Genomic DNA, 21768 nt, shown 5'->3' on the forward strand with positions numbered 1-21768 from the left:
ATCCAGTGCACACTCAGCAGGTTAACTCCTTAGTAGTTCAGAACAGTCTTTATTTAGCATACATCTTTTGTTCATGAAAAAGTGTTACCAGTTGGATCAAAGCTCCATGGTCATGTTACCCATATTCAGTTCAGTAAAGATCGCACAATTCAGTAGCACTTCAGAGCAGCTAATCAGATATAATGACAATACCAGAGTATTTATTGCATTGCACTCTATGAACAAAAGATATTTGTGTGCTTGGCAAAACAGGTTAGATTATCCTGCAGAAAACATGCTCGTCAGTTCAATGCTAATACCTCTATTTCATCCTGTTCATCTTCATACAGCTCAGCTTTGTTAGTTTGTCTAAATGCCAAGCTTCTCCAATTTTAATTAATGACATCACTGTAGAATTTCAGGATCAGACTTCCTGAGTTATACAAAAGAGCAGAAAAACAGTCAATATAAAACCTTCAGCAGGTGTCAACGTCCTAGATACTAAAAGACCATGTGCTGAAAATGAACAATGTTACAGTTACATATCATGAATAAGTTCAGGGAATGACAGAGATCTTATATCAGTTCTTGTCAGAGCCAAAAGAGTCAGAGCCGTTCTTGCACCAGTTGACGGAGTTTGCTGGAGAGAATGGGATGAGTGCAGGGCCTTTGAAGGGTCTGATGAAGAGTGTCCTCCGGCTACTTCAGGGTGCTTCAAAAAGAAACCTGAGAGCTGTACAGGTAAAGGTGGACTTGCTTTCATTAGGATTAAATGAGGACAAGGCCAGTTATATTTCTGACCAGGTACATCTTAACATTATTTCATGAATTAACTTTGGAGGAGAGTCACGTGACGCCATGCAAGGGTCAGATGTTTGAACAGCAAGTCGTTTTTAATAGTTATAATACTATTTGTGTCATAAACCGATGAGATTCGATACACCCTGATTCTTAACTGTTCTAGGGAGACAAAATGTCAAAGAATTCAAAATCCTCTGGAGACATCAAAAGACACTTATATGCTCAAGTTGATTCCCCTCAGCGGCAGCCGAAAGACCCGGACTCGATTCGGACAGTGAACTGAAAGGAATCAGGCATGAATTGATGAATGTGTCGCCAATGCTGACGAAGGTCGTTGCAGACTTGGGTGATCTTGCTGTAATACGTTGATTGATCACTTCCATGGAGACGAAATTCTCAAAGTTGGTTACAAGAGTTGTGGATGATGATTATCTGGAGTCATTGGAGATGGAATTAGTTGCTAACCCGCTACTGAAAAAGGGAGATTTGGAACGCATCCTCCAGTTTTGGAACGCAAAACTGGAGGATCTAGAGAATCGTAATCAATTAAACAATGTCCGAATTGTTGGAATTCCTGAGCATGAGGAAGGCCGAGATATGGTAAAATTAGTATGATTCTGCTCGACAAACAGGCCATAAGCTGGAAATCGTGCAAGCTCACAGAGTCCCGGCTCGGATATCTGCTGAGGGAGACAGGCCTTGATCAATTCTGGCCAAATTTTGGAGATCATCCTATAAAGATCTTGTGTTATGCGAGGTGAGGAGTAAAGGAAGGATTTCTTGGAAGAACCACAACATTTTCTTGTTCCTAGACTTTGCAAATTTGACAAGACAGAAACATGAAAGATCGATTTTGCACTGATGAGAATAGATACTAAGGATGGCTATAGAGAATTTACATGCCCACAGCAAGCATTGTCCTACATAAAGACATTGGAGTGAGTAAGCCATTTGGTGATTTTTCATATTGCTGCCTAGTGGACCTGACTCACTGGACATTCTCTTGACTGTTCGAGGAAACTGGGCACCTTTTTTGTTTAGATTTATGCTGGTACTGCCTAGCGGCTGGAGTTTGTTTTGTGTAGTACAATTTCTTTGGGACAACTTGTGGGTGAATCTGCTCATTTAGGGTGCTTATGCCTCCTGTTGGATGGATATATAATTGTTGATTGCTCAATTGGAAACATCTTAGTCTCAGATCACGCCCTGGTGAGTTTAGTTCAGTTCAGTTTTAGAGAGCTTCAGCTCAGTTTCTGCCATCTCACTTGACGTTTGATATGGTAGAATGGGATTATCTTTTTAAGACTTTGGAAAGATATGGGTTCAGGAATACTTTTATTGGATGGATTAAGTTACTTTATAGACACCCTGTAGCAGCAGTGCAAACAAATTGATTAATTTCAGATTATTTTACTCTGGACAGGGGGACCTGGCAGGGTTGCCCTCTTTCCCCATTATTGTTCTGTCTTGCCCTGGAACCATTAGCAGCCGCGATAAGAAAGGAAGATGATTTTTTAGGGATGGTGGCGGGAGGTTTGCCGCATAATCTTTTGCTTTACACAGATTATATTTTATTACTTGTCTCCTACCCCATTAGATCTATGCCTTGCCTCCACAGAATTATTAATAACTTTTCTAAATTCTCAGGATACATGGTTAATTGGTCGAAATCCGAAGCTTTGGCTTTGACAGTGTTCTACCCAGTAACAGCTTTTCAGCCAGGCACCGTCCAGTGGCTTAAACAAAGCATTAAGTCTTTGGGCATTATTTTCCCAGCAAATTTGTGTGATTTAGTTAGAGTTAATTTTAAACCCTTAAAAAAAGGTTTTCGAGCGATGTGGGCAGGTGGGCTTCATTACATGTATCTATGATTGGGTTAATGTTATTAAGATGAATTGTATTTCTTAATTGAACTACCTGCTACAATCTCTCCCTGTAGATGTCCCCCTCTCTTATTTCAAGCAATTTGATTAGTATAGTGATGTCCTTCATTTGGAATGGTAAACGTCCCAAATTACATTTCAATAAGTTACATAGGCCGATTGACAAAGGATTATGCAAATCAAGCTTTTTTGTGTTCTGCAGAAGTAAAAGTCATACACGTCTGGGATGACATGAGGGAGAGTAAATGAGAGAATTTTCATTTTTGGGTGACATATCCCTTTACATTTTTATAGATTATTACACCAATACACAAAAGTGTAATGGTGTTTTTAAGGGTCAAAAGTGTGATTCTTCCATAGCCTCATTCCTGTAATATCAGTAAGAGATGGAGAGATAATAATACCAATAATACCCTTCACTTGAAGCCCTTGATATTCTGTCAGCAGGTGTTAATATAATCCATAAAGTGAAAATAATGGGAGAGGGGATAGCCTGATGGTCTGTTTGTCTAGTAAAGTGGAGCTCCTGTACAGAGTTATAACTAATTATGTGTGCTCAAGGTCTCAGAACGTTATACTGTTCACGGGGCTGGTTCCTATTAGCATTGTTTTGTCTGTTAACACTTCTCCTTTTAGTGCTTTTTTCCACTGTTAAGGATGCATTGATGTAGAGGTGAGGATTGTAATGAGAGCTACAGCTGTTCATGGTGCAATTCTTGGAAACAGTGTGGGATCTTGGACCAACACAAAGACCCAGTGTGAGAAGCTCAAATAGGACATGGTAAGACGGTATCAGCATAACTTGTGCTGTGATGTAGGAGTATTCAACTCCCGTCCTGTAGTGCCACTGCAGAGTTTATATTGCATTAGTTTGAAGTTGGATGTGGGATATTCCTATTTGATATCTCCAACCATAAAGGCATTCCATCTGTTCAGGTTCAGATCGTCTGCGGTCTCCCAGGAACAAACTGAGGCCCCTTTGTACAATGGGCTTCCAAACTGGCATTCCGACTTCAAGTGCCGCTCTATTTCACTTTTCCTAGTACTAAGTTTGAAAATCAGATTTTCCGAGTTGAATGAAATGCAGCATTAGTACCAATGCTAATCAAATACACCTGCTTGTAATTTTCAAGTAATCCTAAAAATCTTGATTAACCTGGTTTGTTTCAATAGGCATGGTGCCAAACTGTATTTGGACATTCACCCTCCAGGAATTAAGCTAAATTGCCTAGTTGTAATGCACCTATAAAGTAAAATGGATTTTAATTTAAAATAATGTATACTTACTTTCTTAGAACAGTCTTAAATTGTCTTAAAAAATGTATGTCAATATAAAATTAAAATAGACCCTATTTTCACAACAAGGGGGTGCTAAAATCAAGATACAGGCATACAATTTATAAACTAACAGTTCCAGAAACATCTGGAATAAAAAAATAAATTAATAATGATTAATTAATCTATTGACACTCCTAATTTCCAGGTGGAGGGGGCTTGGACAATGGGGTGCCTTGGAGTAAAAAAAAGGTTAAGAACTACTAATTTCATTAACTTCTGGTCTTATGAATCATATTCCAGTAAGTAATGCCCACTTTTTTGGTGATCCAGTCAATGCCTGCCCTACCATTTTTCTTGTTGAATATCCTGTTTAACACACTGGGTTAGGTTAGTACAACGGGTTGATGAAGGCCATTTCATGTTGACTTTACGGCATAAACACACTGGATTAAGTCCAACAAGCTGATAATACAGTTTGGTCTGGCCTGTACCCAAGGACATTAGTCTCTACAAAATGTTATCTTGAATGCACTGGATGTTCACAATAAACCCATGAGAGAAACTGTTATGTCTAGCTGGCATGCTGTAATTAGGATGTCCACTTAAATGGAAATAATATACAGAGACAAAGACATAAAACAAGCCATGATGATATACAAACAGCCTCTGACAGGGTGATGAGCATATGGAGTCCATTACTTGATCACAAATTAAATTATTACTTTACATACTTATCCAATGTACCTTAATTGGCAGAGCCAGGTAACTGTCAACTCAGGCATCCTTCACAAGAATATTTAAAATTAGCCAAGCAGAAAAGCTTGCATGGAATAACATGCAAGTGAAACAAAACACTTAGTGAAACAAAAACATCCCTGAGGTGCTAAAGATATGATTTCTCTATGGAATTCAACAGGTATAAATAAGTAAAGTACGCTTGACCTGGTTGGGAGTAGGTGGCAGCTTCTATGTGTATGTACACTGTATTTTCAACATTATAACAATGAATGCATAAACTGCTGTGAGAAATGAGACAGAAATTGACCCAAAACATGTACAGGCACACCTTAAAAGTAACCAGACCGGTCATAAAGGATGCGTATGAAAGCTCTCATGTCAATTAACTCACACTTGGAAGGCTGAAATCAGACAAATAACAAAGATGCTGATGGGGATGGGAGGCTTTTTTTTTTTTAATTTAAAAATAAAGTTTTTAGCCTTAAATTAACAATGTGGATCTAGAGTTAAAGAGAAAGGCATGTAATGCCAAGCAACTGCACAAAACAACTAAAGACAATGATCTGGGAATGATAATGCCATACAGCTAAAGGAACCTCCACAAAATACATTTTTAAAATAATGTAGGTAATTGAAACCAGGCACCAGTCTTGGCACTCTCCAAATGGAGCACTTTGAGAGGTTACCTTCCCTGCCTTAAGTATTATTGAACTGAAGAAAAATAAACATGTTGATAAGTGCACCATTTTGACCATGCCTGGCCACAAGTTATTCTGTGTTGGCATAGAAATGCAACAGAGTAGAAAAAGTATAGAAAATCTTGCTCTAACACATACATTTCTTTTTACAAACAAAGTAACTCCATAACTAATATGCAATCAGGAAATTTGCATTCTTTGCTCTTCATCAGAAATATAAATTAAATAAACCCGAACCAAACCAAAAGCATAGATAAATGTGAGTATGAAGCTACAGTTTCCTAATCCATTGTCCCATCTTTACAGTAGATCACACAAAAGAGCTGCTCATACTAATAAAGACTAGATTCATCCATGAGATTCAGATATTGCAAAAAACTTTAAAGACCTAAAAAAGCAGTCTGATGGTCTAAAGGTCTGTTCATGTGCAGTCAACCAGTGGGTCTGCAGGGAAGGGATTGAAAAACACAGTTGAAACATTACTACCATCTGATTGATGATAGTGGGAGTTGGAGAGCCGTCCAACACTCCTACCGAGCCTGAGCCATTTGTGTGCTGTCTGAACAAACAAACACCCTTACACAAGACATGCCTGTTCTATTGGATTTAGTTAATATTCCATTGTTGGAAATCTCATCAGAGCCTTTGCCAACTGCAGATATTATTGTTCACAGTAAGAACACTTCTGCAAGAATTCATACTCAGCGTGAAGGTCTAAAATGTGATCTTGATGTTTTATAAAAACAAAAGGCTCTGTGGTGGAAATGTATTTGCAGTTGTCCCATTGTATGACTTTCTGTTTGTCCTCTTAAAACATCAAAGCATCTGGGCCAGCCTGTTTGTCTGTATGTTATATTTTGAATGAAGCTGGCATATTGATATGTTTGTTGACCCATGTAGTTTGTGGGGACTTGGTGATTAGGAGTCAATTACTCCATGATGGCTCTGTAGACGACTGGTTCAATATAGTCCTCCCTGTAGCGAGAGTTGATCACCCGCTGTCTTTTCGAGTCCGGCATTACCTCCTCCTCCACAAACACTCCTTTGAAGCGCATGTCCGATGCCACAGACTACAGACAAAAAAGTATACACTCAATACTGTGACATGATAACTTTTAGTATCCAGTTTTTATAGTGAGGAAAAAGTACTAGCGATGCACAGATGCACTTACCAATTATCGATAATGGCTGATAAGGTAGTGTTTAATAAATATATATATATATAAAAAAAGGTTTAATAATCATAAGCTCTATTTGGAGGGGATTAGTTTTATATGGGGACATGGGGTAATGATGATTTTAATCTCGAGTGAATTGACCATATCAGCGATTTTTATGGACTGTTCGTTCCAGCGGTAGAAACAAATTACAGCGTCTTTTACCTTCAATAAAATGGGCAGGTTAAAGTAATCCTGTGCAAATTGATAAAAGGGTAATTATTATCCAATCTCATTTTGAAATTTTGTTTCTCATTATTTTCACAATGTTTTATATATGGAGATGCCCCTGGATGCTTTTTTAAACTTGCACCCGAAGTTTATCATGTAGTGTAGTGTGGAGACACATGAGCCTGAAGATGCAATATGAAAAAAATCAAGAAAATGCAAACCATAGCCTAGCCTAGCATAGCATATGCTTCTTCCAATACATTAATGACACATGGGGTGGAACCTCCTTCATAGGCTTAAGAATATTTCTGTCATTGTTTATTTTGAATGCAATGCTGGCTGGAAATCAACTCACCAGACGTGCCTTAACACGTTTAGGCAGCTCCTCATCCAAACTGTACACATCTTCCCTCTTAACAGTACTCTGAGAGTCGTCCTCAAATTCCACCTGGAAAATAATTAAAATAAGTCATTTATAAATCAACAACCACAATAAAGGTCAACATCATGGAAAAAGACAAAGCCATTATTGTACCTTTTTATTATGTGGATATGTATGGTAGTGTATGTTATGATATTCAACTTTAACTGTATACAGTGCATAGATTAGTCACCTCTCTTTTACTTTACAATATAACAGTCCTCAGTATACGCTGAAAACAGTGATCCTTCTAGCCATGCCACTGTGGCTGAAATGCAATGAACTCTAACCCATATTTTGAGTACAAGTATGTTTGTTGTTCACTGACCTGGTACATTGGGATGAAATGAGCGGCCACAAATTTGGCTCCATAAATCAGACCATCTGTCCAGCGCACTTGAACTACATCGCCCTCTGGTGGTGGACCGAGCAGCCGACAGTCCCTATTCTGAGAAATAAAGGATCAAAATAGCTTCAGAACAGGACATTTCAGAATTAATTACCAAATGTTTTTTCACCCTGTGTGGCTCTTACCACTATATCTTCAGGGAACAGGTTGTCACTGAATGAGCCATCATCAAAGATGACCTCATAGAAAGTGGCTTTGGTCAGCTCAACAACCTCACAATGGTAGTATCGGCCGTTTTTGTGCTTGCAGATGACTTTTTGTCCGTTCTCCAGCTCCCGCATTGATGCCTTGTTGCGCTGAAAATGATCACATCAGAGATCAGGTATCTAAGACCAGACATAAAGTACCACACATCGCTTGCAGGCAACTGTTAAAAATAGCGCTCAAACATACTAGATTAACTGCAAGAGAATAACTTATACTTATGTTTGAAACATATTCATCACCCAGCATAACAAAACAATAACAGGTGATGGTAGAAACATTTACTGTACAATACATACTGGCCTAAAAAAGAGAATTACACCCTAATAAACCACACAGGTGTTTCTGCTACTTTTAAAAATTCTTGTGTAGTGTAGAGCAGTGATTCTCAACTGGTTTTACTTCAGGACCCAACACAGTACCGATTTTGTTTACCAAATAAAAGTAGAAATAAATATTAACTTAAAAAAACAAATAGTGATATTTATTCATATTAAAATAAACTGCATTGGCCAAACAATATGGAAACTTATTACCATGCCAAAGGCTAAATAGGAAACAAAGTGGATAGCGGGCAAATGTACGTACTAAAACTGCCCTTCAGCAAATCTGTATATGATCATCAAACAATGTAAACAAACATATCTAAACTGTTATCACGCTCTTCTCAGACTGGATCCTTCATCCTGTATGTGCTACAGTGTGTTGTGTCTGTACCTCCATGTGTGTGCCACCCTTGTGTCTCCAGCAGGTGAAATAGACAACGAACGGCCAGTCGTCTGGGTGCATTTGAACTCCAGCTGCCTGCGCACAGGTGGGATGAAAGGAAGTGGAGCAGCGGCCGTGAGAGCACTGCACACAGCAACCTGCACTCATCTTCACCCACTTACGACAGTACAGGCATTTCTACAAAGAAATACATTTTTCTTAGTTATGTCTTGGAAAATGGAAACATGAAATCAACAAAGACTTTAGTTTAGGCTATTTATTTGACATCTTTTGCCTACATGTAAAATATACAGGTGAAACTCGAAAAATTAGAATATCGTGCAAAAGTTCATTAATTTCAGTAATTCAACTTAAAAGGTAAAACTAATATATTATATAGACTCATTACAAGCAAAGTAAGATATTTCAAGCCTTTATTTGATATAATTTTGATGATTATGGCTTACAGCTTATGAAAACCCCAAATTCAGAATCTCAGAAAATTAGAATATTGTGAAAAGGTTCAGTATTGTAGGCTCAAAGTGTCACACTCTAATCAGCTAATTAATCCAAAACACCTGCAAAGGGTTCCTGAGCCTTTAAATGGTCTCTCAGTCTGGTTCAGTTGAATTCACAATCATGGGGAAGACTGCTGACCTGACAGTTGTGCAGAAAACCATCATTGGAGGGAAAGCCTCAAAAGGTAATTGCAAAAGAAGTTGGATATTCTCAAAGTGCTGTATCAAAGCACATTAATAGAAAGTTAAGTGGAAGGGAAAAGTGTGGAAGAAAAAGGTGCACAAGCAGCAGGGATGACCGTAGCCTGGAGAGGATTGTCAGGAAAAGGCCATTCAAATGTGTGGGGGAGCTTCACAAGGAGTGGACTGAGGCTGGAGTTACTGCATCAAGAGCCACCACACACAGACGGGTCCTGGACATGGGCTTCAAATGTCAAACGTCTTACCTGGGCTAAAGAAAAAAAGAACTGGTCTGTTGCTCAGTGGTCCAAAGTCCTCTTTTCTGATGAGAGCAAATTTTGCATCTCATTTGGAAACCAAGGTCCCAGAGTCTGGAGGAAGAATGGAGAGGCACACAATCCAAGATGCTTGAAGTCCAGTGTGAAGTTTCCACAGTCTGTGTTGGTTTGGGGAGCCATGTCATCGGCTGGTGTTGGTCCACTGTGCTTTATTAAGTCCAGAGTCAACGCAGCCGTCTACTGGGACATTTTAGAGCACTTCATGCTTCCTTCAGCAGACAAGCTTTATGGAGATGCTGACTTCATTTTCCAGCAGGACTTGGCACCTGCCCACACTGCCAAAAGTACCAAAACCTGGTTCAATGGCTATGGTATTACTGTGCTTGATTGGCCAGCAAACTCGCCTGACCTGAACCCCATAGAGAATCTATGGGGCATTGCCAAGAGAAAGATGAGAGACATGAGACCAAACAATGCAGAAGAGCTGAAGGCCGCTATTGAAGCATCTTGGTCTTCCATAACACCTCAGCAGTGCCACAGGCTGATAGCATCCATGCCACGCCGCATTGAGGCAGTAATTAATGCAAAAGGGGCCCAAACCAAGTACTGAGTACATATGCATGATTATACTTTTCAGAGGGCCGACATTTCTGTATTTAAAATCCTTTTTTTATTGATTTCATGTAATATTCTAATTTTCTGAGATTCTGAATTTGGGGTTTTCATAAGCTGTAAGCCATAATCATCAAAATTATATCAAATAAAGGCTTGAAATATCTTACTTTGCTTGTAATGAGTCTATATAATATATTAGTTTCACTTTTTAAGTTGAATTACTGAAATTAATGAACTTTTGCACGATATTCTAATTTTTCGTGCCTCTCCATTCTTCCTCCAGACTCTGGGACCTTGGTTTCCAAATGAGATGCAAAATTTGCTCTCATCAGAAAAGAGGACTTTGGACCACTGAGCAACAGACCAGTTCTTTTTTTCTTTAGCCCAGGTAAGACGTTTGACATTTGAAGCCCATGTCCAGGACACGTCTGTCTGTGGTGGCTCTTGATGCAGTAACTCCAGCCTCAGTCCACTCCTTGTGAAGCTCCCCCACACATTTGAATGGCCTTTTCCTGACAATCCTCTCCAGGCTACGGTCATCCCTGCTGCTTGTGCACCTTTTTCTTCCACACTTTTCCCTTCCACTTAACTTTCTATTAATGTGCTTTGATACAGCACTTTGAGAATATCCAACTTCTTTTGCAATTACCTTTTGAGGCTTTCCCTCCTTGTGGAGGGTGTCAATGATGGTTTTCTGCACAACTGTCAGGTCAGCAGTCTTCCCCATGATTGTGAATTCAACTGAACCAGACTGAGAGACCATTTAAAGGCTCAGGAACCCTTTGCAGGTGTTTAGCTGATTAGAGTGTGACACTTTGAGCCTACAATACTGAACCTTTTCACAATATTCTAATTTCCTGAGATTCTGAATTTGGGGTTTTCATAAGCTGTAAGCCATAATCATCAAAATTATATCAAATAAAGGCTTGAAATATCTTACTTTGCTTGTAATGAGTCTATATTAGTTTCACCTTTTAAGTTGAATTACTGAAATTAATGAACTTTTGCAAGATATTCTAATTTTTAGAGTTTCACCTGTATCTCCACATTTGCCCAGCCTCGACCAGTGGGTGGAGATACACACAAAGACTACGAATCGAAATAAAAAAAAATTATATAAAAAAAATATATAACTTAATATATTGATCTGTTTCCTACCCACACCAATCAAATCATTTCTGAAGATATGGATTTAAACACTGGAGTGGTATGGATTACTTTTATGATACATTCATGTGCTTTTTGGACCTTCAGAGTTCTTGCCACCATTCACTTGCATTGTTTGAATCTACAGAGTTGAAATATTCTTCTAAAAATGTTCAGCAGAAGAAAGTAAGTAATACACATCTGGGATGGCATACGGGTGAGTAAATGATGAAAGAATTTTCATTTCTAGGTGAACTATACTTTAAACAGCAGTAGACCTACACATACCAGCAATGTAAGGGAGTAACTAACTAGAAAGTTGATATTAACTTGTAATTTTTAAATGGTGTGACAGTAGCTCAGCCATTTTTTCCAATACATAATAACAGTGTAGAATGAAGAAATATTTAGCATGAATTGTTTTTATTTTCCATATTGTAGAAGATTTATTGAATCAGTTTATTAAAAAGAAAAACAATAATTTGAGTCATTTCTCAAAAGATGTCCCTGCATGGCATTTTACGTATGTTTTTTAGTAAACTAAGTATTTAGATAAATAATGTTTTCAAAATGACATTGATTAAGTTACATCAATTGGGGTGTTTTGTACTTTTATGTGTTATTTAGTGTAAATTTGTGTGTTCAAGTTGGATGCACTCCCCCAATTAAGATTCTGTTTTAGTGACGATAAATAATGCTGAGTATTAAAATAAATTATTTAATCTACTTTCCATGTCGATCAACACTGTATTCAGACTGAGTTATTACAACACTGCACTGGAAATGCATACAAAATAAAGACCATTTCTGAGCAGCTTGAAAACTCACAAGCTTGAACCTCTGAAGTGGGATACAACTGAGCTCAACAGGACTACGGTCTGCAATGTTCACAAAGCGAGCCTCCTGCACTGCCACAGCACACAACACATGGACCCACCTGCAACAAAACCGTATTTTCATTCTTAGCATGTTTCATCAGTGCCTGAGGTACAACCCTTTGAAATGCTGTCAGCAGCTCAGAGAATCAGTGCACAAAAGTGTCTTTCAAATGAGAGGGATGCGTATAATTGAAAATGTCTGGTCTTGACCATGAAGTGCTCCACCAAGAGGCACCAAGCTTCTTACTTGTCATTGTTGGCCTTCTGCAGTGCTCCTCCTCGGAGAGAGCATAAACAGCAGTCCTAAGGGATAGACACAAATACTCAGCAACTGCACTGGGAATTCAGCAGCTGAGAGCAAGTAGGAGTAACTGGAAAAACTTGGTCATGCATTTCATAAAAGTGTGATGTCAAACTCTAGCAGAGATTTTGTAGATACAAAACTGACTGTAGCTGTATGCAAATGGTCAAACTCACCTGAGCAATGGCACTAGCTTCACAGCGGGAACACCTCCACCCGTCCAGCTTTGTGTCACGAGACACTCCGTAACAACCTTTAGAAAAATAATCTATTAAAATCCACTTTTTGGGTAGCTGACAAATAACAGACAAACTTTTCTTGTGCAACATCAAGATTTTAGGTTCAAATTAAAATCAACCTATAAAGAAAAGTGTATGCTTAGATGATGCAACCGCTCCCGATTTTTAAATCACATTTTAGTTAAGACTTATAGTCAAAGTAAATAAAAAAAGGCATTTGCAACCCATTTATCTTCAGTTATGTGACAGAGAAACAGGATATTCAATGAGAAAAAAAAAGGTACAGCGGGACTTTAGCCATTGGAAATTGATTGGATCCAGAAAAGCTGAATACATGTTTACAGGGGATTGTGGAGGAATACTACCCTCCTGAAACATTGCTAGCACCCACTTGGGTGGGTCATCAAGAGCATCTCGACATATCCCAATTGTAACGCTTCTTTTTATAGTAGATATTTAACCTTATTTTCTATTATTGTCATGAAGTTACATTATAATGAAGTGCTGGTTAACGTTAATGTTAACAATTATTTTTTTTTTTAGAAAGGCTGCATTAGACACAAGATAGCCTAAAACAAAGCCTAAATAGCTATTAATGTGTATTAAGTAATTCAATACTATTTAAAATGCTGTCACTGCACATATTCCAGCGATTTAAATGAACTGCTTACTGAAATGTACGCGCACACTGCAAACAGAACAGCTGATGAGTCTGCTTGTGCTGTCTTCCTCCAGATGAGGGGTGGACAGTTGTCCCTCAGAGCTGCCAGTGAAGCACATCTCTGGAATCAGCGGTTTGCTCCTCTGTTGGTCTTCTCCTTCAGCTGCAGAACTGCTCTGACTGAGGCTGATTACATCACTCTAAATGAAAGAACCGCCAAAGTGATGGTTCAGCATACCCCTATCTTTCAGTGCTTCTAAACAGCTGTTCACTTATTACCTCACCAATGAAGGGATAAATACTTTGTCAAATTTCATAATGTCTTAATAGTAATAATTTAATGACAATAGTGGTACCTGTTCGTAAGCGTGAAAGATACTACAGATTGCACAATATGGAGGCTGCTGGCCCATGCGAAAGTTGAAATCCTTCTCAGCCCTGAAGTTGCGTGGCTTGCTTTGCCACAAGGGAGCGAGGAGTCTGGCCCAGGGATCGGTTTCCTCTTGCTCAGCTACTTGTTCCTGAATCTCTGAGGGGTGAAGGAGTTAATAAGCGAGGATACAAACAGCTACACAACGATGTATGAACAGTATCAAGAAAACTAACCATCGTTAATGGAGCTCTCTCGGAGCAGGGGATGAAAGCGGGGCAGCTTACTCAGCGGCTGCAGTTTTCTCTTCATGCTCTTGTTCTCTTTCTCACCCTCATTTTCATGCTGAGGAAAGAGAGTAGTTAAAGAGATATTTCACCCAAAAATGAAAATTCTCTCACCCTCATGCCATCCCAGACGTGTGACTTTCTATCCTCTGCTAAACACAAAGATTTGTAGAAGAATCTCAGCTCTGTAGGTCCTTACAATTTAAGTGAAAGGTGGCCAGAAATATAAAGATCCAAAAAGCACACAAATGAACATAAAAGTATTCCATAAAACTCCAATGGTCTTAATCCATAAGTAATCCATATCTTCAGAAGTGATGTGATAGGTGTGGGTGAGAAACAGATCAATATTTATATAATTAATAATGTCTCCACTTTCACTTTCCTTTAAATTTTGAAAGTGAAAGTGGAGATTTATGATAAAAAGGACTTAAATATTGATCTGTTTCTCACCTACATATATCATATCGATTCTGAAGATATGGATTTAACCACTGGAGTCTTATAGATTACTTTTATTCTGCCATTATCCGATTTATGGAGCTTCAAAGTTTTGGTCACCATTAACTTGCATTGTATGGACCTACAGCGCTGAGAAATTCTTCTAAAAATCTTCTTTTGTGTTCAGCAGTCAAAAGTAAGTCATACAAATCTGGGATCACATTATGGTGAGTAAATGTTGAGAGAATTTCCATTATTGGGTGAACTATTCCTTTAATATTTTGTTACGTCTTTACATTCCATTCATAGATTTCAAGAGTTCTTAACGGAGCAATATGTAACATTGACATCAAGTGTTTAAAATGGGTACTGCAGTCTGAATTAAAAATATTGGAGAGAGTTGTCTCCCCCGCCCACTCATCTCCAGACTCCAAACTCACATGGGTTGCAAGGTTGAGGACGAGCAAAGTGACAAAGGCAAGCGACGAGCCTTAGACTGTAAGTTGATCAGCTAATGTATACGTTTGCAATATTTTTATTGTTTGCAAATTATAGACCAGCTCATGTGGATTTTTTATAACTCTATAAATTTTAGCTAGATGTATTGCTGGCTTCTATGGCTGCAGCACACTGTGTTTGCCCGCAAACTTGTTTCAATTCTGGCAACCCGGGGTGTCGAAATACAATTGGGAAATGTTTTTACATATTGCACCTTTAAGTGTCCAAACACTTTGAGGCCACTGTAGCTCAAATCTACAAACTTAAGGCAAAAGAGTAACAAACCTTGACTGTGTTTGCTTCTGGCATGTGCAAATTTGGCCTCACATCTGGTTTGGTGTCTGGCTCTTTGAGGTCTCCTGTGGGTTTCTCTGTACTGAGATGTTGAGGTCTAAAGAGTGTTGATCTGGCTGCATAGCTGTGAACCTGCAGAGCATCTGAAGGACTCAAAGTTCGATGAAAGAGAAGGCTTGCCACTCCTGGTTTGGAGGAAATCTGTGGCACAGCCGACAGGCAGTGAGGAGCAGTAGGGACAGATGCTATAGATAGATGATGCTTTGGGAATGGCTGTGGACAGACTGGGGACGGTGGACTTGTTTTGGCAATAGAGTTTGCTGCACCGCAACTTGTGTCCTTTACATACTCCCTAGATGAAGTGCTTTTGGAAACTGGAAGCATTTTTATACTAGTCAAACCCTCAAGGGACAGCAGGTTCTCTTCTTTTTTCAATTCTGAAATGAAATGATCATTACTTTTTCCATATTTACATCAGATACATTTTAAAAATAATTTCTATGATAAAAAATGTAAGTGCGAATCTGGAACGGTGTACATTTAGACCATCACTACAGAACATACCTCCATACTGTCTGCTTTGTTCTGTATATGGAGACAATCTTCCTTTCTTGCCATATTCAGCCTCCTCATCATTCATTTCACTCTTTGGAAGAACTTCATCAGGTAAATCCAGACATACTCGGTGTCTTTTTGTTCCTATTCTTTGTTTGGCCAGGCTAATTTAATGTATTAACAAAACAAAACAAAAAGCAACATTTTAGGTTAAACATTGAGATTTACAGTATCTTAAAAATTGTTTAGATAGATCTTATATGAAATTCTGAATTATATGAATCACTATGTGCAAATAAGCAGAAAAACAATGTATGCAACAGCACTTAGTTTTCACCTCTTCTTCTGCCCCTCATTACTTTGGTTGTCAATGCAGAGTTCCTGATCACCACTTTTTCCAGCCTCTCCACCAAGAAATTCAGCTGCCTCGGGCGTGGGCTTGGAATGGTCAATGGGCGCATTGTCCTTGCCCAGCAACCACAGCTCATAACGTTCAGGCTGAAATTTCTTTACAAATACATCCATGGAGATCTTCACCATGTCTTTCCTACAAGAACACTGAGGAAAATACTGAAAGATTGAGTTACTGTACTAAACAGATTTTTTTTTTATTTGATAAAGAATGCTTCTTCGGCATGCTGATAAACTGGATATAGTAACATTTTATATTTTCACCAGAATCGCTTGCTTTCCATAGTCAATCCATCGTCTTGTGGCAAAGTTGGTTGATTCAGCACAGTTGAAACCATGGTTGAAGCCTGCATGATAGCCATATGGGAAAGTCACCATAAACTCGCCAGCCTCCTGAGTGATCTAAAAAACAAATTAGGACCATGATGCCACCAAACTTCCTCATACATGAAATAACAAATTCATGCACCAAGCGATGATGAGACGGTTTTGAACACAAAGTTCTGAAAACAAGCAATAGGTGGGACACAATGCACTCACAATAATACGCAAAAACCCTACCTTTTCAAACGGAATCCCATACTTCTTCAGAATTGAAGGGGAAATAAGAGTCATCTTGTGTCTGAGAAATGCTTCACAGTTTTGTGCACTTCCAGGGAAAAATCCTGGGGAAGATTACATGCAACATTGTATAAACTAGTTACGCATGAACGAATGAATTATAATGAATGAAGTGTAATGAATTAAGAATGAAAAAGGCTGTAAATTGGGTCTCCACCTCTTTACCTTTGGCTAACCGCTCTAGTCTTTTCCCATGCTCCGGAGGCACACAGTACCTGTGAGAACATTACAAATGAATGGACCACTTGGCATCGGGACAGATATTTACAACAATCATCAATATATATTAAATACAAATTATATTACTCTATCAAGTCTTTAACCAGACTACTTTCCAGTCAAAGCCACAGTTATTACAAGCAAATTTACCAGGACTTTGGTTCTCCGAAGTGCAAGTAATTAATGCTGTAGAGATCCATATCCTCGGTATGCCAAGCGAAAGTGGTTTTCCACATGCCAAAGTAGAGGTAGGGCGTGTTCACTCCCTCTATAGTGATACCACTTTCATGCTCCACAGTGTCAAGTATGGTATTCAAGTGCCCAACATTCCATTCTTTGATATCCTGCATAAGGCGAGAAAAAAAACAAATGACTCAAATGAACAAATTAAATGTTCAAAATAGAGAGCACTCAAAGCAAAACTGAAACCAAATATTATTCCTTTAAATTGCTTAGAAGTGTTTACTCACTGGGTCATAAAGGGTACCATTTACATCGGCTCCATAAATAGGGGGATTAAAAGTTACATTTTTCCAGTACTTTCTTTCAAGCTCTTCAAAATCATCATATCGAGGGCTGCAAAACCTTAAATAAGAAGAGCAGGTGTGGTTACAATTCATTTTCACTAGAAAATGACCAAAGGTTTGGGCAAACAAAACTTACTTGTCACTGTTGGCCGTTTTGCGAAACTCTTTCACAGTCATTGCCTTCTTTTGGATGTTGTACTGTGTGAACAGCCCTGATTGTCCAGTCACAACCTGCTGAATCGGCGCAGGTATTAACAGGTTATCAATGTCATCGTATGTACACCTGGGTTTCCAGTTTTTTGGGGGGATGATCTGTAGGAGTGCAAAATCAAGAACAATATGCTTGGCAATGTGAATTTGTTTTTGACAGGATTAGCTTTATTGATCAGCATAGCATTTTTTCCTCTTACCTTAGCCAAGCCTGCCTTATGTGCACCTTTTGACTCCATGTACGCAATGTAACGGTTGAAGTTCATGAACTCCTCAACAGTGGGGTAAAATGTCATAATACCCCTAGAGGCCAGCGTGTCAGAGGCCATATTGACTGACCCGAGTCCTTATTACCTGTTTGAAGAAAATGATAATGACTGAAATCTCAATGAACAGCTAATGTTAAAACAGTATATAGGTAGTTGACACATATTTGTGTCCAAGGTTTTAGATAAAAATTTGCTTGAATGTATAAGTGTATATTTCATGTCCTGTAAAAGGTCACCATTTCTTTTATGTTTTTAACCCTATACGCCACCTGTATCAAATTGTATTTGCTATTTTCAAAAGACGCCATCATTAACATAATAAAGATTTTACCCAAACTCCTGTTGTCTTTATTGAACTAGATATCTACTGCCACCTGATGAAGATTTCCAGGCATTTCATGATGGAAAATGATTATGACATTGCTGATTTTAATAAAGTAAAAGTGACAGTAATTATTAAATTGTTACTGCTGTTTTAAAATGAGTATTTTCTGAATATAAGCAACTTGCACTTGGTTAAAATGTAGTATATTATTTTATTGAAAATACCCATTGAAATCCATGTCGTCAAATACGCCATCAAATATGATACAACAGGCGTTTGAGGTATATCTCTCAATCACAATTACATTAAATTCATGACCACCAAAAAAAATTAAAAATATATCAAAGCTTTCAAAATTCTGACATATACTTTTTATAAGATGTGTTAAAGTGTGAACTATTTCTGTGTATTTTCATATATGCAGCCTGCTCTATCATTATAAAGATCTCATTATTTTACATTACAAGCTTCTTTTAAGTTCCTGAGACCCAGATAAAAAAGTTTTACAATTTCCTTTTTTTTTAAATGCCAATACGGTGTTTTGTGCATAAAATACAAATTATAAAAATGGTTTATTGAAAAAATAATATTTTATTCATACTGTATTTGATGTGCTGAATGGAACTGTGATATATTTCAATCCATATTTATAGACCAAGGAGAGAAAGTTGTCATGGCCAAACTCTCAAACATTTGGTATGTCTGAAAAGCCCAGGGAGTCCTCTGATAATACCACAAGATATACCATAGCATGTATGGGCTAAGAAAAACTTAAATAACCAATGTCCTAGACAAAAATTAATAGCTGGGCCTCAGGAGGATAATGACCTTTAAAGCCTTATGTATCCAATATGATACTTAAATAAAATATATATTTTCTTACCATTTATTTTTTATTGTTTGTCTGATGGTGCTAAAAACAGTTTAGTGTCAAAACATTATTTTCTGAAAAGTTTCATATATCAGGCTTTACAGGGTTAAATTAATTTTAAAATGCTGTTTGAAATAGTTTTCGACGAGAGTATACATTGACATTTATTCATATGGCAGACACGTTTATACAAAGCTTGGTTACTTAGATCACATCTAAGATGTCACATTGCAAAATGCTGGGACGTGACAATGTACATTTCCAGACAAAGCATGCATGTTATCTAATCTATGATATTTATTTAAAAAAAAAAAAAAAAAAATATATATATATATATATATATATATATATATATATATATATATATATATATAATAAAATAAATTACATGCAACACACTATATTATAAGGCTACGTATATGTGACATACAATCAAGGGTTCAGTCATGTTAAGCACTAATAAAATTTGAGGGATGACTACAATGCTATTATTATACGGATTTCCCAGAGAATCTGCCACTATAACACATAATTCATTTATACCCCAGACATGACATAATTATTGGCTTCCTGAGTTTCATAACACTCCCACCGATCCGAGTAAACCACAGCTGTTGCATGTCAAAAAGGCAGGTTTAAAACAGCACTGTGTGCAATCCATAAAATCATTAGGCAAACCACTGTTGAACCGCATATTTCCGAAAAGCCCTTGTGTGCTCATGACAGAGAGACAAAACACTCATCTTGTTAGAGCAAAACCTGTTCAGTGTACACACATTTCAGGACACGCCCATATGCACAAACTTCAGTGCTGATTGGCCAAGGCCTGCGTCTCTTTAAACGCCGTGTGGCTATGCTAACGTGTTAGGCCAAACGTCAACATTATCAATTTTAAAAGAAACATATACGCGTAAAAATGAAAATGATACAAAGTACACGACGCGGTGTCAACATGCTACAAGGTACAATTGTCTAAAACTAATATAAAATTAGCATAACTTGGTAAAGTGGTTGGTTGCTATAGTGAAAGTGCAACGGTTGGTTCTTCCGAGCTGGCAACTTTAACACTATTAACAATGAATGTAAATAGTTAACTATCGGAATAGTGTATATATGAAAATAAAAACAGTTTAATATACAAACACTTACCAACTTTATCGAATAAAACCCTAATAGCTGCCCTCAAGCTTCGTAGAGATATTCAGCTAACAGCAGAAGCTTCCCTTGACAAACCTCCATTACTTCACGCACAGTGCGCATGCGCGCACGGGAATTGTTTACTATTATTGGTCCACCCACGCCATAGTCACCATAGCCAATCGAATCACGGTCACGTTTACTGTAGCCTGCTGTCTTCCGTATGCGGGTTTACAAAAAGACTGGCATTTTGTCCCTCTCTGTAACCTTTTTCACATGAATCAGAAACTACGTCACTGCAGGGTAAAGCTACTTCCGCTATACTCTTTGCTATTACTTTAGGATACATTTGCCTTGAATAACTCTTCGAGTTCGTACCTCTTCTGTATGGTCTGTTTTCCAACGAGTCACAGTATGATGTGCACATAATTTATTTATCATCTTTTCCGAACTGATTCGGATACAGGCTCTTCAGAGTTGCTTTGCTCAAATGCAGGGCTGGTGTGGTTTCTTCACCAGGTTCCATCTCATTAGCATACATGAGAATTGTCACGTCGTATCACGATAAATTAATTTGAAAAAGATTGATATCCCAGCACAGATGCAAAAATACAAATACAATTCACTATATCTCATTGAACCACTTAAGACTCCCAAAAATGTTAAATGCAGAATAAATGTATACACACAATCAAACTAATGAAACCAAGCCATCCTGTCAAATTTAGTTACCAATTTTCATAAATATATATTAAATACACAATGTATATTAACCCATCATCCCAGTAACAGCAGCAGAGAGCAAGAAGGAAATGTGCAATAAACAATGCATTTTATACTGATTATAACTATTAACATGTGCAAAGAGTAAGCAGATTTACATAGCCATACATTTAGAAAAAAACACGAAAAAACAGTCTGAAAAAAGGGATATTTCTTTGAACATTTCACAGTCATGGTTACAAACTTTTATTTATGGGGATAATAATATTACTATGAGTGTGTGTATGTGTGTGTGTGTGTGTGTGTGCGTGTGTTTATTATTTGAACTGTGTAAAAGACAGATGTAATTTTCCCTGCCCTGCTTCTCATTCTGGAGCTGCACGTGTGTGAGAGAGCGGAGCTGGTGTTGATGATTTTTTCCGCACACAAGCTGTTTTACTTGCAAAAATGCAGAGCCAACCCAAACAGACACAGAGAATAATTATTTGAATTTATTATCATATTATTATAGTTATTTATTACGGGTTTAGTCGAAGACCAGCAGCTTGAATATCTCAGTGAAAATTATGGATTCAGTCGCATTATGCCTTAAGGTTGTCAGAATGTTAATTAGAGCTCTGTAGAGTCGCATAAAGTCAGATCAAACATTTACACTGTTATAGAAAATTATTAAGTCTTTGTATTCTA

The 21768-nt window shown here is 37.9% G+C and overlaps 1 protein-coding gene across 1 annotated transcript; it reads right to left on the reverse strand.

Annotated features, from left to right (window-relative positions):
• Positions 1 to 4524: 4524 nt before the first annotated feature.
• On the reverse strand, positions 4525 to 20468 carry LOC127649258 (lysine-specific demethylase 4A-like). Its single transcript, XM_052134282.1, has 22 exons — positions 20371 to 20468; positions 17957 to 18110; positions 17683 to 17858; positions 17490 to 17604; positions 17170 to 17363; positions 16966 to 17015; positions 16741 to 16844; positions 16444 to 16581; positions 16106 to 16326; positions 15778 to 15932; positions 15205 to 15650; positions 13930 to 14038; positions 13680 to 13852; positions 13334 to 13523; positions 12600 to 12676; positions 12370 to 12425; positions 12073 to 12181; positions 8517 to 8705; positions 7721 to 7891; positions 7515 to 7634; positions 7121 to 7213; positions 4525 to 6447 (listed from the first exon to the last, which is right to left on the reverse strand). Exons 2-22 carry the CDS (start codon positions 18083 to 18085, stop codon positions 6307 to 6309), a joined length of 3156 nt encoding a protein of 1051 aa, XP_051990242.1. The 5' UTR covers positions 18086 to 18110; positions 20371 to 20468; the 3' UTR covers positions 4525 to 6306.
• Between the last annotated feature and the right edge of the window lie 1300 nt (positions 20469 to 21768).

This window comes from Xyrauchen texanus, chromosome 9 (assembly GCF_025860055.1).
Source record: "Xyrauchen texanus isolate HMW12.3.18 chromosome 9, RBS_HiC_50CHRs, whole genome shotgun sequence".
Classification (NCBI taxonomy): Eukaryota; Metazoa; Chordata; class Actinopteri; order Cypriniformes; family Catostomidae; genus Xyrauchen; species Xyrauchen texanus.